Source organism: Peromyscus californicus, unplaced genomic scaffold, assembly GCF_007827085.1.
Source record: "Peromyscus californicus insignis strain IS unplaced genomic scaffold, ASM782708v3 Scaffold_4__1_contigs__length_199733344, whole genome shotgun sequence".
Taxonomy (NCBI): Eukaryota; Metazoa; Chordata; class Mammalia; order Rodentia; family Cricetidae; genus Peromyscus; species Peromyscus californicus.
The window spans coordinates 87,922,295-87,939,602 of NW_026294562.1; the positions used below are offsets into that span (position 1 = coordinate 87,922,295).

The 17,308-nt window shown below is 40.7% G+C and overlaps 1 protein-coding gene across 1 annotated transcript in view; it reads left to right on the plus strand.

Annotated features, from left to right (window-relative positions):
- The window catches only part of Sox6 (SRY-box transcription factor 6), a 569,660-nt gene that overhangs the window by 429,833 nt on the left and 122,519 nt on the right, over positions 1–17,308 (plus strand). The window contains 1 exon segment of the mRNA XM_052714601.1: positions 15,998–16,118. Coding sequence (XP_052570561.1) covers positions 15,998–16,118 — 121 coding nt within the window.

Sequence of the window (17,308 nt, forward strand, 5' to 3'; positions counted from 1 at the left end):
GGATCGGAGCTTTTCAGGGGAGACTGTGCTTTCTGTGTAAAAGGCCAGTGTAGCAAGAAGTCGTCTATTCCTGATTTCTTTAGACAGCGCAAGCCTTGTGCCTTGTCTAGTTCCTGCGTTTTAAGAGCTTGTTCTGTGTAGCAGAAATAATACAATAAATGGGTTTAACCACATTTGTCTCAGCTAGACAGTCTGCTTTGTCAGAGATTGCTGGTACAACATAAACAAATTACGTGTTTGTAGTGCTTTTCAGTGAAAGCCCATCTAACAGAGCTGAGATTGTGCTGCAGCAGCTGTGGATTTAATCTCCTACCTGTCAGTTAAAACAGGCATTTCCTGAACCAGATAAGGACTAGTCGTAGAGGAGGGAAGTAGTCACAGCTGGACAAAGACCTATTGTTATTGGCCGATAATTTCCATGTACATTCAACCCTCATTCTACTGTGGAGACTGCAGCCATAGTGTAGCATTGAAGGACCTAACAAGGGCTTATTTTTTAAACTTAAATAAAAAAGAGCTAAAGAGAATCAAAGCTGGGCTTTGTGTCATTGACTTGGGGAAATTTTAATGTGCATCTAAAAAAACACAAAAAACAAAAAAACAAAAAAACTGCCAGTGGCTTTGATCATGCTTCCAGATCATCGTGGACCTGGTAATAAGACTATGGACAGTGTCTGCTCACAAATTGACAGCTAAATATTTAGGAGTTCAAATAGTAACAAAAAACTATGCAATGTCAAAACTTAAATCTGAGGATTGGGGCTTTGCCATGTGACTCCTTTATCATGAGCACTGCAGCTGGAGACACGGATCTGCGGATCATTGTGTTAAATCAGTTCTGTAATAGCCACATGGGCATGTCTGTGTGCACTTCTCCTGTATTCCAATTTTTAACAAAAAACATGATTGCCTCTAGTTACTGGAGAAGTAGTGGGCAGAGAGCAGTGGAAATAAGAGATAAACATCTTTGCTTTCTTTTTCTTGCCCATGTGTTGAAGGGGTGCAGTAGGAGAGCAAGGTTCGCTCTCTCTTCATTTCACTTTTGTACCTATAGACATTTATACAGCCTAAAATGACTTGTATAAGCCTGGAAGGCTTGATTCAGAAATAACCTCTCTCTAAATGGTTGTATGCTACAATAGGCACCACCTCCTACACCAGGAGTAGCTGCTAATGATTGGGGCACTGGGGGATCAGCCCATGTATTTATCCTGACTTAGTTAGCAATCTAAATACACAACTTTTCAATGTCCACCTGAAATTTAAATTTAAAGTAATTCATGCAAGTGAACATATGGGCCTGAATGTATAACTCAAAGCATAATAACCTGAGTTTAGACCCCCAGAATCCACCAAAAATTCCAGGTGTAGTATATGCCTGTCACTCTAGCTCAGGGCCTGGGGCACTGTGAGCAGAGATAGGTGGGCCACTGGGTGCTTGCCAGTCAGCCGTTCTTGCCAAATTAGTGAGCTCCAGGTTTGGGGAGAGAACTTGCCTCAAAAAATACGTGAAGGGTAATAGGAAGACACCTGAAGCTGACCTTTGACTCCTACATGCATGCATGCACTTTATGTAAATGTACTCTCACACATGTCCATACACATGAACACATGTATCTACACAAAAGAAGAATGAAAGTGAATATATGTTTGAAAGGGTTTCTTGTATTCTTGTATTGAAAATAGATTTTTCACACAATATTTTCTGATTACTGTTTTCCTCCCTCAGCTCCACCCAGCTCCTCCCCACCTCCCCTCCCACCACAAAACAAAGAAACAGAAGAAGAGCCAAAGAAAAGCCCTAGAAACACATATAGATGCAGAGATGCACACATTTGCACACACATTTTTTTATATATTAAAATTTTAAAGTTTTCATAGAAATTTCATTTTGCAAGGAGCATTTTGTCATTCTGATCTTGACATAATACTCCTAAGGTAGTGGAAGTCTCAGCTTTAGAATTTCCTTTTGTGAAACAGGGAACAGAATGGCAGCAGGGGGTCAAACTACATGTCCCACTGTCCTTTGCTGCAGAGATGGTGCCTTTGCTCCCGTCTGCTCTTCCCCTCAGTGCTCCTGCCATACTGTTATAGTCATTCCCTTTCCTTAACATCTCATGATTAGAACAAACGTGGCTCACAATGTTCTTTTATTGGTTCAGAAGTTCAGGAATGACTTTATATGGGCATACTTTTAAATCTGAAATGTGCATTCTTAGTTATGTTTCCTTCAAGAATTTTCATCAAAGGGAATGCAATATTATGCTAAAGTAAAAATGAGTGCATCAAAATAAAGGAGAAAGGAGTCTTAAAATCCATCTCTCTGTCTCTATGTCTTTGTCTGTCTGTCTGTCTATCCGTCTATCTCTCTCTGTCTCTCACTCTCCTCTCAGTGTTCTTTTTTTTAGAGGTAAAGAATTTTTAAGTAGCTCTGGCTGGCTTAGAACTTGCTGTGTAAGACAGATTGGCCTCAGACTTGTAGGCTATCCTCTTTCTGCCTCAGAGGTACTGGAATTACCATACTTAGCTTGTTTTGTTCTTTTTTCCTCTTTAGACAGTCTTATTATGTAACCAGTACAAGCCGTGTCCTGTGGCAATCCTCTTGCCCCTGTCTCCCAAGTGCCCTCGTGCGTTTTCACCCCTCCTTGCCAGTTCTTAGTAAGATGTAGCTCGTGCAATCATACTGAAGAGTCACTGGTTTTGTTTTCCACCATGAACTCTGTTTTCCCCTTTATCCTGGTGGCTCACCAGCCTCTTTCCCTTTCTCCTCACCACTGGCTTCTGCTTTTTTAGTTGTGATTATATTGTTGGGTTATTGACTGCATTGTTAGTGCCAGTCTACGTTGAACAACACTATTGGCTGGTCATTTTAACAGCAGGATGTCGTGAGAGGTGAATGACTGTCACATCTGATTCTATACTGCAGAATCTGCCTTCATTTGGCAAATGAGGCATTAGCCTTAATTACCAAAATAAATAAATAAATAAATAAATAAATAAAAATAAAAAAAGAAAATGTAAGAGAAGTTTTATTTAACCAATATTTGGGCCAGTTTGCATTTATTAAATTCTGGCTTTGTGACCTTTATTATTGATATTTTCCCATTAGGCATATTGTGCACCCCTGTAAGTGTTTTGAATATTCATTTCTTACACAGAGACTGAATTTGCGTCTAGTTTCTGTCTGTAACTTTCTCCATTGCCTGGAATTTTGTTAAGGGACATAGTGAGTAGGAGGACATTGCGGTGGCACAGCAGGCTTCATGCAGTTTGGAGGATCTACTCATCTCCACTGGCAGCGTGGAGGAGAACCTGGGTTGAAGGGGTATGCTTTCATCTCCAAGGAGGCCCTCAGCAGACCACGGGTCAACCAATATCGTATTCCCTCTTCTCCTGGTGCATTTGCAGACACTCTCCTGGCGGCTTCTTGTGATTGTGTCTGCCACATGTTTCCTTCTGTTGAACAGAGGATATGTGGAAGAGGGACATTGGCCCACATTGCCTCTGCTTGTGGACCACTGAGGAAGTCTAAATTGTTCTCTATTTTCATTTCCCCTGTGCTAAGCTTGAGTTAGGTCTCAAGCCACCACTCTGTTCAGCCCTCTCAGTGACTCTGCATCACTCTCAGAGCACAACCCAGTTTCCCGAGCTCCTTCCTGTCACCCAATGACTGACTTGTTCACCAAGTTTGAGTTACAGATGTAGGGTTGTATGTGTGAGCTTGTATATATTATATGAGTATGTGTGTACTGTGTATGTACATGGTAGATGAGAATATGTTGTATGTGTGCTTTGTGTGTGAGCTCATGCATGTTGTGTGTAGTGTAGGAAAGTATGTTGTATGTATGTTTCCTATGTGTGTATAGTGTGTGGGTGAGCATGTATATGTTGTGTGTGAGTTTGTGTGTGGTATATGAGAATATATTGTATGTGTTGCATGTGTATGTTGTATATGAGCATTTATATGTTGTGTGTGTATGTGTGTGGTGTATGAAAGTATGTTGTGTGGGCTTTTGTGTGTATATGACATGTGGGTGAACATGTGTATGTTGTATGTGAGTGTATAGTATATATGTACATATATATGCGGTGTTTATATATGTGTTACATTGTGTTGTGTGTGTGGCATATGTGTATATGTGTGTGCTATATGTGGGTTTTGTATATGTGTGTTTTGCATGCATATGGTTTGTATTTAGTGTGAGTTGTTCGAGTGTGGCTCTTTTGTGTGTGTATTGTGTGTGCTGTATGAGAGTGTTTTATGTACATGTTGTATGTGTTGTGAATATGTATATATGTGTGGTGTACATTCTAAAAGTGGAGTAAGGGTGGACATAGTGCTCCAGGATGACATCACAGTGCATGGGGTTTTTTGTTCAAAAGCCTGATGTGTAATGTAGATGACAGACCTGAAGGCCATCTGTCTTGTGGTGACAGTCACTGTTTATGCCTGTCCTCAGTACCCACTTTCTGAGTATAACCTGCTTGTCCTCCAACCACACACTCTACAGAGCCGCCTCCCAATGATGCCTCCCAAGACTGTCCACACACCAGCCCTCAACAACATGGGAGTCTTCTCTTTATACCCTGCACTGTGTCTTTCTTGGGCCTTCTTGCTTGAAAGGCAACAGATTTTGTTCTCTGTGATAGTTGGAGCTTAAATGTTCTTCGGGAATATGTATCATATAATCAGTCCAAGATGGCATAACAAACTTTACTTTTTTAATCATTATTTTAGAAAATTATGCTCCTGGTTCTGTTGAGAACATTTCATCCTTTTAGGCAAGAATGATGCAATGGGTGAAGGCTCTTAGCATTATCTAAAATTAGAGTAAAGGGAAATGTCAACTGATAAAATTAGAAAAAAACATCTTGATAAACAAATGAAATCAATTTAAAATTTTTCTTACTAAATAGTAACCCTGGAGGATAGACTTTGACATAGGCAGATGCAAGCTCACCATGGTGAATTGTGCTTGGAGGTTTCGACTCCTGTCACCTTCATGTGAGGCTTGCAGACTTCAACTTGATCAAGCAGATAAACATCTTCATCATGGCCTCAGCTTGGTTTTTAAGTCAATACAAGTTTTGGATACATCTGATACAAATTCCTGCGAGCCTACTTGGTACAAGGCCCCTCACTGAGCCCTGACGAGTACAAAGCCCATGCCTTGTAGCTGCTGGAACAGAACTTTAACAAGACCTGCAGTTTCAAATGTAAACCTGCATGTCTAGATGAGGAATTTAATAATTGAACTGTGGTCATTGCTAACAGAATAAGCTTGTATAAAATAGTTCATGAGTCAAAGCCAGTTTGCCTTCATTACAGGTCAAAAGTTTATGAAAGCTTTATATCTGGATATGGCTGCTATAGAGGCGGGAACACACATTCTTTACAAATGGGAATGCACTCACACGGCATTTGTACAAAATATGAAAAAGAAATCTTTTTCATCTTGGCAAAACACTTTGATCATTGTGTATTTAATGAGGTTTCCACTTAAGAACAACAATAATCAGTCTCTAAAATGTTTCATACTTCTCTGGACAGAAGACAGGCTAGCATAAGACATTCATCTTCACTAGTCTTTGGAAATATCCAGAGTAATTGACTAGCTCGGTCTTCTGTGATGGCCTGGTGACCACTAACTGTGACTATTTGCATAATAGTCAACTCTTCACTTCTGTAGTGATAACTGTTTGTATCTGATTAAAATTAAGACTGCTTTAGTTCTCTTGACTTTTCCAGAAGTTGCAAAAATTGAGATTTGCTGTTCTGCTTTAACCAAACAAATGCACACATGGGGATAACAATATGCTGAGTTTATGCAGATTTTACAGCACAGATCTGAATAAAATGCCCACTAATAGACCCTTAAGGAGTAATAAACACACATGAATTTTCCTTAGTCGCACTTTAAAGTGATTTTAACATACTACTAGACCTTAACAATAATATTTAATTGACAAGATTATGCATTTGTATGGATTGAAAAGGTGGTAGATATCTAATTCCAAATGAATCATAAATTTTACTTTTGCATAACATGTTTTATTAATTTCTTTATGGCTGGGATATTCTATTTCCCTCCTGGTGAGAGTTTCTTAAAACATAGTAAGGAAACTTAAGCACATTTAATTAACATTTATCATCTTTTTTAGAAAGTGGTCTGACTTATGTCCTCATAAATATTCTTGAATTTTTTCTGGTGTATGCATCATGGAAATACCATGGAGCAATACTTAATGGAATTTTTTGGCCATAATTTGATTTTCTCCTTAAGCAAATTCTTCTTTGCTTAGTTGACATTATTTCAAACAATCTGATGGACAGGAGGACCTATAATAGGGTATAGTGAGGACTAACTTAATAGTACTTTGTGATGAAATGAGACCATGGACATCTTTATATTTCTAGTGCTGGGCTACCAGCCATCCAGTGATAAGCATGTGATATGCATTTTTTGAATAGTTAAAATTGGCACTGCCTCCTTCCTCAGGAGGTAACATGCCTCCCAAGAGTGTTGCTATGTGTCAAGCTCTTCATTTCCTGGAATAAGGAATAAGGGACAAGACAGGAAGAGACGATGGTAGAAAGTAAGTTGGTTAATGTCAAATCCATGTTCTTTCCTCTGAAAAGTTTCATGCCTAGATAGAACATATACAGATAAGTGAGAACTAAAGCAATAATCTTCATTATTGGGATCTGGTAGATTAATAAGATGTCAGGCAAATAGGGCTGGTGCATAGCATATGCAGTGCGTATGAAGAGGTATTGAGAAGGATACACGTCTCCATCAGGACTGGCCTTGCTCTTTGGGGTGTATCTGAGAAGTGTTGTAGGGCATGTGCCCATTGACTGACAGCTGCTGTGCTTGTCCTCTCACAGACCCCTTCTCTCCTCAGTAACCAAAGAAGGAAGCAAAGAGAGCGGGGCTGGAAGAGGGGTGAATAGTAGTTGTAAGGATGACCGAGCAAATTGATTTGATTTTGCCTATCTCACTCACTCTTGGCAAAGTTGTGGGCATAATGAGAAGCTGGGGACAAGCCATCTCTCTTTCATTTCTTCTGTAAATATTTCATGTTTCATTACTGAAAGGTCTGATTAGTGAAGAGAAGGAAGTGCTGTAGCTGCTCTCTTAGATTAACTTGTTGGCGTGGAGTGCATAGGGTCGTGTGCGGCTTAGTTTGTCACCTTGACACAAGCTAGAGGCATCTGGAGAGAGGGAAAGCCAGGGAGGGACTGACCTGTAGGTGAGTCTGTGGGGGAATTTTCTTGATTATTGATTGGTAGAGGAGGGCCCAGCTCAGCTCACTGTGGGTGATGCCACCCTAGGCAGGTGGTCCTGGATGGTAGAAGAAAGCAGGAGGAGTAAGTTACAAGGAGCATGTCAGTTCCTGCCTCTAGGTTCCTGCTTGAGTTCTTGTCCTGACACCCCTCACTGTTGGATTATGATTGGGAAAAGTAAGCCAAATAAGCCCATCCCTCCCTAGGTTCCTTTTTGTCATGATGCTTATCCCAGAATCAAGAATCAAACTAGGACAAATGGTACACGTGCACTATAATGCTAGCTCTTTGTTAATTTGCTCACCAAAGAAGATGAAGGAAGTAAGAGGCTAGGCTTTGTGAAGGATGCTTTTAAATTATACTACCTTTGGAGGATCTTCTGCACCAATTAGTAAGAATTTCAACAATTCTGGAGGACACTGAATTATATTAAAATTGAATGACAACAGACTGTTTTGTCTATTATCATACTGGCACCCAAGAAAGATGAGAATAAAGGAGAGAGACAGTAGATGAAAAGGAGAGAGGGCCAGAAGGAAAAGAGGTGGTGAGATAAAAACTCTCTTAACAACAGACAGAAACCAAGCATCCTTTTGTGGCTGGACTGCATCATCCACCCAGTGTGCATGCATTGACTATTGGTGAGATTCTGAGTGCAAATTCTCTAGGAGATGTGTTGTTCCAGACCTGCTTCTGCCAGGATTTCTCTTTGATTATTCTTCAACTGCAGTCAGCTAGACATTTGCTAGATAAGACAAGCAAATGCAAACAATGTTATATGAAGATGTGTGTTGACACTTTCTTCTGGAACAAGAACAATGTGATTCATACCCTCTGCAGCTGTAGGCACAATGTCACCACAATGTGGAAATTCCTGGTCTTGTTCTGAACCATGGGTCAGTCATTACACAATGTCTGTTATGCTCTTATCCCTATGTTGAATGCAATGGGGCATATTAAAATAAAAATGACACTGGCCATTCAGCATCTTTGTGTGTACCTAGAAAGACATGGCTAGTGAATTGAAGAGCATGGTGGATACTGGAAACTGTGGTCAACATAACTCAGTGTATGGACCTTTTAAGAAAGAGCAGAGCAGAGTCTTCTGGTGTTCCACAGTCTTAGCAGAACATATTCCACTAAAAAGGTTTCTATTGAGGCAAAAATATATGCTACCAAATGAGATCTTTCCCTTTATAATCCTCCAAAATGAACTGCTCAAGCACTATGGTTTGACATGCACTTTTTGGCAGAGAGGGGACTCCTGTCTACATTTGAAAGCTCTTCATATAAGTTCCCTGGGCCTTTTATTCATTGTTCTAGATGCTGTAGTTTTTGCAGTGGTGTTAATACATTATGCAAATGACTCAGCTGTTCTTTCCAATGAAAAGTGTGGCAATTAGAGACACTGACCCTTTTCCACTGTGTCTGTCTGTGTTCTAGTTCTCTCTCTCTCTCTCTCTCTCTCTCTCTCTCTCTCTCTCTCTCTCTCTCACACACACACACACACACACACACACACACACACATCTTTCTTTTTCTTTCTGTTATGGTGTACACACATTGGAGATTTTCTTTCCAACATTTCAAAAAACTTTCTCCAGTTAAACCACACCAGGAATTAAATCATTAAACAAAACAAAACAAACCTCACTTTCTCAGTCTTTAGCTCAGACATAGACATTAATTTTCACATGAATTTTCAATACAAATACTTATTGCATATCACTAAAAAAAGTGGAATCATCTCCATGAAAGAGAAAATGAGACCCCAAGTGTTGCTCTGTTTGCATATTAGCACACAGCCAGATCTCTGCCAAGTTGCTCTCTGACTGACTGCTACAGATGCTCTTTCTCAAGTATTCTGGGTCAGATCTTTAGTGCAAGTCTTCAGGGACAAACAATAGCACCTGTCCCTCACAAGCTATCAGGCAAGAGTTAGCCCATTCATGTATCTTTAATGAAGCTGGGGACAGATGGCAAGAAATGGCATCGTCAACAACTTAGCACAGGGAAAACAAAGGCATGAGTCTTGACACAGCAATGCTATTTCACGAATTTGGAAGGGAGCGGACCCAAGTGTTTCACATGCATCTGCTGCTGTCTTCCTTCCTGAAAGATGCAAGGAACACCCTACCAATTAAAATTTCTAGGCATGCAGACTGTTGGATAGAGAATGTTTTCCCCACCCTCTCTAAAAGGGAAATGCATTGGTCAGGGGTTGCAGAAGGGTAGGACAGGGACACAGTTGTGCTTGGGGATCATTTGTTCTTCCAGGATGCACTAAGCTTGACCCATGATGAGATCCTTTTTTCTCATTAACTCACTCAATACCCTGCCAATTACTGCTTTCTTCCAAAGCAGTAAAAATAATGACATTTTCATGCTGAGATTTATTTTGGCTACATCAAGCTTTATTATTGTACTAATAAAATTATTTTCTTCTCTTTATCTATAGAATAATTAAAGAATATCTCAATATATACAAGGAAAGTTACAGTTTCAAGAAAGAAAGATGCTATCTGAAATTTTGATATGTCCACATGACAAGACATGTGGAGACTAGTTACTCTTTGATGGAGTGTGGGGAATTTGATTACTTTTATTTTTTAGTAAAATTCTTTGGAAAGTTGTCTTCTCCCATGTGACTACCCTTCCCAGCATGTCACCAAATGGGTGAGTCTGGTATGGGGAGAGAGAGAGAGAGAAATCAGAGTGGATCAAATTTTTCAGAACACATAGAACTTTTATGTGTTCATAATGCATCATCCACCCTACCAGTGACACTCAGAGCAGTGACCTTAGTTCACAGCCTGTAGAAGAAGAAAGTATTGTGTCTGCTATGTGGTTTTGGCCACCAAGCCCTCTTCCCCAGTCTTAACTCATTACTCAACCCTTCTTTCCATTTCGTTCCCATGTTCAACAGACTACAGTGTACACGTGGAGAACCTGCTGGTAGGGTTCAGGACAATAGAAGTATCAGTCCCTTGCTAATCTTTTAAGATAGTGTTTTCAACATGCTGGGCAGATCTGAGTAAGTTGTGGGGATGCTGTCAGTCTCCTTGTGATATTATAGTATAAATTCTAGCATCTTCCCATTGAAGGACACTGTATAAAGGTTGCCTATGATCTCCTGTATTGTTTACTACAACTGCATGGAAACCTGCAACTTTGGAAAACTGCCAGCTCTTTCTTATTACAGAGCACTGCATTCCTAATGCCATTTAGATCTGCTTTGTAAGACACAACTTCATGCTTAATATAGCATGGTAATTCGTAATAGAAGCTTTAGACCTGACTAGCACAAACTTAGATCTTGATCTGACCTTGGATCTTGGACATACCACACTTTAGTTGATGGAGGTATTTAACTTCATTCAGCTTTGTCTTTCTTATTAAATGAGTAAAGATAAAAGTGAGTGTCTCATGGGCTTGTGAGGATTAAATGAGACAGGGTAAACACATCACCTTTTCAAGGGAGACATAAAGGGAACAATGGGAGATATTAGATAGCATCACCACTTCGCTAATTAAAACTCTAGGAGGAAATGTCATGTCTGCACTCAGACTACATTCTCACCAGTGGGTGTCTATCCTGGCTTTAATAAAGGGCACTTTACCCCACCACATTATTGCTTTATTTAAAATAAATGAAAGGCAAGGTGCTAGGGATGTAGCTCAGTGGTAGAGCTCTTGCCTACATGTACAAAGACCTGTGTTTGATCCCCATCACTTGGAATAAAATGTTAAGGACAATTTCATTTTGTGGAGCTAAATGATCATAGCTAATGAATGTGTTGTAATCAATGATTGGAATTCATGACAGTAAATATCAAGAGCAAATAAATTCTGGGTAACAACAAGAGAACAGAGGAAACTTTATTTAAAATTTGACAGTGTTTACATTATCCGAACTCAAGAACTGTCTCCAAGAATATGGTCCTGATGTGCAGAATTACTGTCAGTGGGAGACCTCTAGGTCCCTTGATTAAAACTGATCTCTCTTTTTGCTACTACTGAAGTCACCATGTAATAACAAACATACTGGGTGGAGTGATTGGCAGTTCTGGACTCTAGGTTCAGCTGTCAGATGCTTGTATCTTAAGTGATCTAGTGGTCTGTTTCCTTGTGTGTTGAATTTGAGGACTGGACTAAAATGCGGATTCTCCAGGACTGGTCCCTGGGTCAGCAGTAGCAGCTTTATTGGGGAGCTGCTCAGAAATGTCCATGCTCCAGCTTTGCCTCCAATACAAAGATTCCCCAAGTCCATGAGCCTGGGGTAGAGCATTGTCTGTTTTAAAGAACCCTCTGGTGTGTTTGGATGCACACCAAAACATCACCACTCTCCATGAAATTTTGGTTTTAATACTTGGATCATTGGATTTCACCTCATAGCATATGACTCAGAAGATGTGCTGTGGATCTGGAGAAATGCTCTATGAAAATACTGCTGATGCTGTTGGCCAGACACTTCAGTTTGTCAACTACCAGCCTAGATCTTTCTGCGTTTCAGTCTAACTCTGGTTCTGCTAGTACTACTGCTCTCAAACTATCTCTATTCCTTCCTCTTTAAGGAAACAGCTTCTGGATAATAGTTGTCAATGAGGACTTTGTTTTTTTAAACTTCTTAATTTGTAGAGTATAATAGAAAGGAATGACCCCAAATTCTTACAGGATGAAACACCTACACTTATGTATTTAGCATTAAAAACAGCCCTAGGGAGTGGAGGGATCGCTCAGTGGGCAAAGCATTTGTTGTGCAAATCTGAGGATCTGAGTTAGGATTCCCAGAACTTACATAAAGCTTGGTGTGATAGCACACATCTGTCATCCCAGTACTCTCAGAAGGAGCTGGGAGGCAGAGACAGGAGACTCTCTGGAAGTTTACAGGCCAGCTAGTCTGGCATTTGCAGTGTTCAACAACAAAGATGGTCTTAAAGAAGGTGAAAGTTGGGGACTAGCACCTAGGGTTGTCCTCTGACCTCCATAGGGGCACTTATCCAGACATACAGGCTTCATGTACATGAACATACACATTCACACTGCAGACACCATAAAAACCACGTCATATACATAACAAAAATGAAAACAACCACATCCATTTACTGCAAGAGCAGTACTTTCAGATGTACTTCAGCAGTACTTCCCAGTCAAGAGCTAAGGCCTGGCCCCTGCCAACTGTTCCTTGTGTTGTCTGCTCCCCTGAACACGACTAATGGAAAATTAAATTTGATTTCATTCTAAGACGCTACTTAACAAGGAACAGTAGAGACCCCCATGTCTCGTCTCCAGACAGTCCTTGTTATTCCAACTCTTCTTTCTCATGGTTTTCTAGAAGCTTGGGACTGGGTTACACTCATTGAGTCTGCTAAGTGCATGGCAAGTCTCTGCTCTCTCAAATGAAGGACTTAGTTCATGTTTTCCATCTTGAAGTAGAGTTATGGGAAGATCCACTTTTTTTCTGCTTATCCATTTGATAATTTTCTGTTGCTAAGTATACAAAAAATCCAAAGAGCTAATTTTGATTATAATATAACCACACTATTACATTAGAGAATGTGCTCAGTCTTAGCTTTGGTTGTCTGTCATATCCTCACATTGACTGTGTCAAGTGCCTAGTCAGCATTCACAGATTTGACAAATAGGGTCAGGAGAGTTAAATCTTTCAAGACCACACAGCTCAGGAAATGTAGGGTACGGACTTAGGCTTGTTCACTAACAAAGACATTGTAAGTTCTCAATAAATACATGTTGAATAAATGAAGGAAATGTGTCACACTACCTTCTTTTAAAAATATTTTTGTTAATTCTTGTAGCACAATGAATTTTGGTCACATTCACCCTGCTCTTCCACTCTTCCCTCAGTTCCTCCCAGATCTATCCCTACCTCTCTATACCTACTGCATGTGAACATTTTGCCTGAACATACATATGTGTACCACATGCATGCCTTGTGCCCACTGAGACTAGAAGAAGGCATCGAGTCCCCTGGATCTGTGGTGACAGATGGTTGCAAGACTCCATGTGGGTGCTTGGAACCAAACTTTGTCTTCCACAAGAGCAGCAAGTGCCCTTAACTGCTGAGCCATCTCCGCAGCTTCTCCCCACCCCATCACTTTTAAAATAATTCTTCTAGTACAATTTGTACTGCCCATACATTCTGAGTGTGAGACCATCACCTGGAGCATGGTCAATCTACAGGGACCACATCCTTAAAGAAAACTGATTCTCTGTGCCCCAGAAGCGATCACCTGTCCATAGCTCCTCAGTTAGAGGTAGAGGCTCATGAACTTCCCCTTCTATGCTAGAATGGTGATTGACTTCATCTTGTGCAGGCAGCCACAGCTGCTGTGAACTCCTGAGGGCAGCAATCCTGTCACATCTGAACACACTATTTTTCTCCCATCCTCCCTGACCCCTACCTCTTAGAACCTTTCTGCTCCCTCTTCTGTGATGGTTTCTGAGCCTTGGGAAGCTGGGGTGATGTAGATGTCCCATTTGTGGTACTCCACTGCCACTATCTTCTTAATGGCAGCTTTTTAGTAATCATAGAATTATAAAGTTGGAATGGCTTCATATGTTTTGTATATGTATTTTCATATACACACACAGACACATGCACACACAGACACAGACACACACACATTTATGTAGAAATACACAGCACTTCTAGGGAAAGGGCAGGTGCTGTCCCATCTCAGAGCTATTTTTGGAAAAATTTATCAGAAAATTCATCTTTGTACAATGCTTCCCTAAAAGCCATCTTGAGACTAGTTCTGTCCCTGTAACTGCTCAGTCTCAGCATCATCTTCCATACATGACACATCACATGTTATTCTCTCTCTCTCTCTGAAGCTGAGTGGGGTGATTTTTTTTCAGCTGATTCTCAAATCCCTAATACACAGTAGCAATTTATTTCATTGCTAGGTGAAAAAAAGAAAGAAAAAAGAAACAACATGTTGCCTTCTCTTCAGGGTAAAGCATCTATATGATACTCTAGGCACATGTGTGTACCACACTTCTGGAGGACCATGAAAGGATGTTCTTTGATGAGCAGTGGTCACTCATAATGATATTGTGCTTTGTTTTCTGGCGTGGAATACGTCACTTTCATCTTGAACATTGCACATGTGTACAGGGTCACAGAAAACTGGGGTTGAACAGCAAATCTGGTGCCTTTCTCCCGGGCTAAAGGTGAGACATGAGCACTAGAGGTTCAGCACCAATTTAAGCAGGCAAAGTTTGTTCTCCCATGTACAAAGCTTGGGCTTACCTCAGCTAAAAGAGAAGAAATAGCTGCTCAAAGCTAGTTTCTTTCACGCCCCACTGACAAGGTAGTAATTGCACAAAGACCTTTTTATTGTAAGTTGATTTTCCTGAGAAATGAATTCAGAAAAAAATACTGTAAAGTGTTTATTTTTTGCTTGCCCTTTATTAACCCCCATCTTAGGGCATTCCCCAGAGAAAGACGGTTGGCAAATGAAACCTCTCAGACCCATACAGAAGCATTTGCACAATGTCTCTGCCTGTGAAGGGTCAGGGCCAAGAGAAGGCAAGCTGGTACCCTTTAGATAGGGGCATCAGCTCATATGTGGTATTTTGCCTAAAGAAGAGATTTAGAAATTTAGACTGAGGAAGCGTTTGGGTTTGCAGAATTGCTGGCAAACATTTATGTCTTAAATAGTATATCACATAGCCCTTTCATGCTAGTAAAAAGCCATAGATCTGTCTGAACCAGAAGACCATGCTTTTTGATACATTTCTGTTCTGGTCTTTAAATGAGGAAAGTCCCATAGCTCAGCCTATGGAATCAGGCCCCCAAAGCCAGGACAAAGCCTTCCTGCTCTGCTCTGCTGAAACCAGGGCAGCATGCTAGTAAAGAAGGGAGCTAGGAAATTAAAATGTGATTTTCAGGAGCATGATTCTGTCATAGCTCTGATTTCCTTTATATGGAATACAAATACTGATGTAGAGTGAATATTTTTCTCTTTTGCATTTTTGTGGTCTTTGATACGTTTATTGAGGTCAAATGAAATCTGATATAGTAGGATTTATTATGAGTTGCTCAGTGGATGCAACTCCATAATTACTGAGCTACATGGCAGTGCATAAAGCTGACAAGCAATTTATATGTTACATCGAGGTGTGTATGGCAAAGGATATTAGTTTAATTGGGCGCCAAGATATAGTAGCCTTAAATCTGAAGCTCTGTGTGTTTAATATAATGCAGTGAGGCTTTGGAAGAAGCTCCTCAATGAGGGAGACACAGCTTCTGGAATATATAACAATTAGACATTACTTTCTGGACAAGGACACCGAATACTTTTTCACAATGATGCTTAGATTGCAATGCAGGGGAGAGGGCAAAACCGCTCACCCACAGGGGGAGAGAAAAGAGCATTTAGTTTTCCTGTTCTCTCTTTCAAGAAAAAAGGTGAGAAAAACAAGTCAAGAGAGAAGGCCATTAACCACTTCGAAGTGAAAGCAGGGAGGAGGTCAGTCTATGGTGAAATGATGGCACTGAGGTCCTAATGGCATTCCAGGAGAGGGGTTAGGTGAAATTTGCCTGAATTTTCTCAGCTTCAGATCTGGAAAGAGGTTAGAGGTGGGTGGCTATGTGGGTACCAGAGCACCTCCAGCAGTGGGAAACAAACGCGTCTTGGTGACATCTGCTCCCTCTCTGATCACAGGCTCTCTTCTGTTTAGCAGGTTCAGGGGCACATGCCTCCGCTCATGATCCCAATTTTTCCACATGACCAGCGGACCCTGGCAGCAGCTGCTGCCGCCCAACAGGGATTCCTCTTCCCCCCTGGAATAACATACAAGCCAGGTAAGTGGAGAGCCGCAGCACAGTTTTGGAAATGCTCAGGCCCATATGTTTTTGCTCAGTAGTCACAACAAACACAGGAGCAGACAAGGGAGCTATGGTTAAAAAACATCAGAAAAGCCTATTTTAAAATAAAAGCAGAGCTGGCAAGGTGGGGCATTGTAATAACTAATTGGTCTCTAGAACGTTTACTTTCTCGTCTCCTGTTTGACTTTGTTCTGAACTCACAGATGAAGTCCTGCGCTGTTCTTGCTGCTCTCTCTCTCTCTCTCTCTCTCTCTCTCTCTCTCTCTCTCTCTCTCTCTCTCTCTCTCTCTCTCTCACACACACACACACACACACACACACACCCCTTTACTGTTAGCTGTGTCTTTGGTAGTCCACAGAGCTTTTCTTTCTCCACTGAGCTTTTACACACCAGGAAACTGGTCACATACTGTAGAAAATGCTGCTGGTTTTTTTTTTTTTGGTAAGATTTCTCTTAGGAAAAAAAAGTTAAAACTGCTGATTTAATTACCTCACCACTAATAGGTAAAGTTCTTTTTGATTTTGGTCTAAATAATGAAGCATTCAGTAATATTCTTCATTCATCCTTGAACCTCAAAAAAAAAAAAAAAAGCAGGTCACATAACCTTGTAGTGAAATATGCTTTGAGATGATTTAGCAAATGTTATGATTTTTCTTTTTTCCTCTGAGTTTACTGGACTCCTGGGGAATTCAATTAGGGGCATAATGGTTTGAAGCTCTTTCAGAACCTCCTTGTAAACATGGCGTTAAATGTTTAAAGATAGGTTGCCAAAGGAATCCAGTGTAAGAAAATAGCCAAGTACACAGAAGCCAACCTCAATTTCATTTGTGCGTTCTTTGTAAGTGACCCCAGCTCAGAAGTAGTGACCTTGTTCTGCTCATTAATAATTTCTGTGTCAAGTTCTTTTTAACACATTAACCTGATTATGAGAACCACCTAGTCAGGGTGCAGTCAGTCTGAGGGCAGCAATTTCGTGCATATGTGGCTTCGAATGTGAACGAAGACATTTTAATATGCTTAAGCCACAGACATAAACCATCTCCCTGAGATCCTAAAGGAGCTGATGAAACAGCCCGGAAGCTCTGACCGTGGGTGTCTCACTTGTGTTTGGTAGGGAACTCCCTTTCCTGTGAGGAAGGAATCTTTGAGGAGGATACTGGTGCTG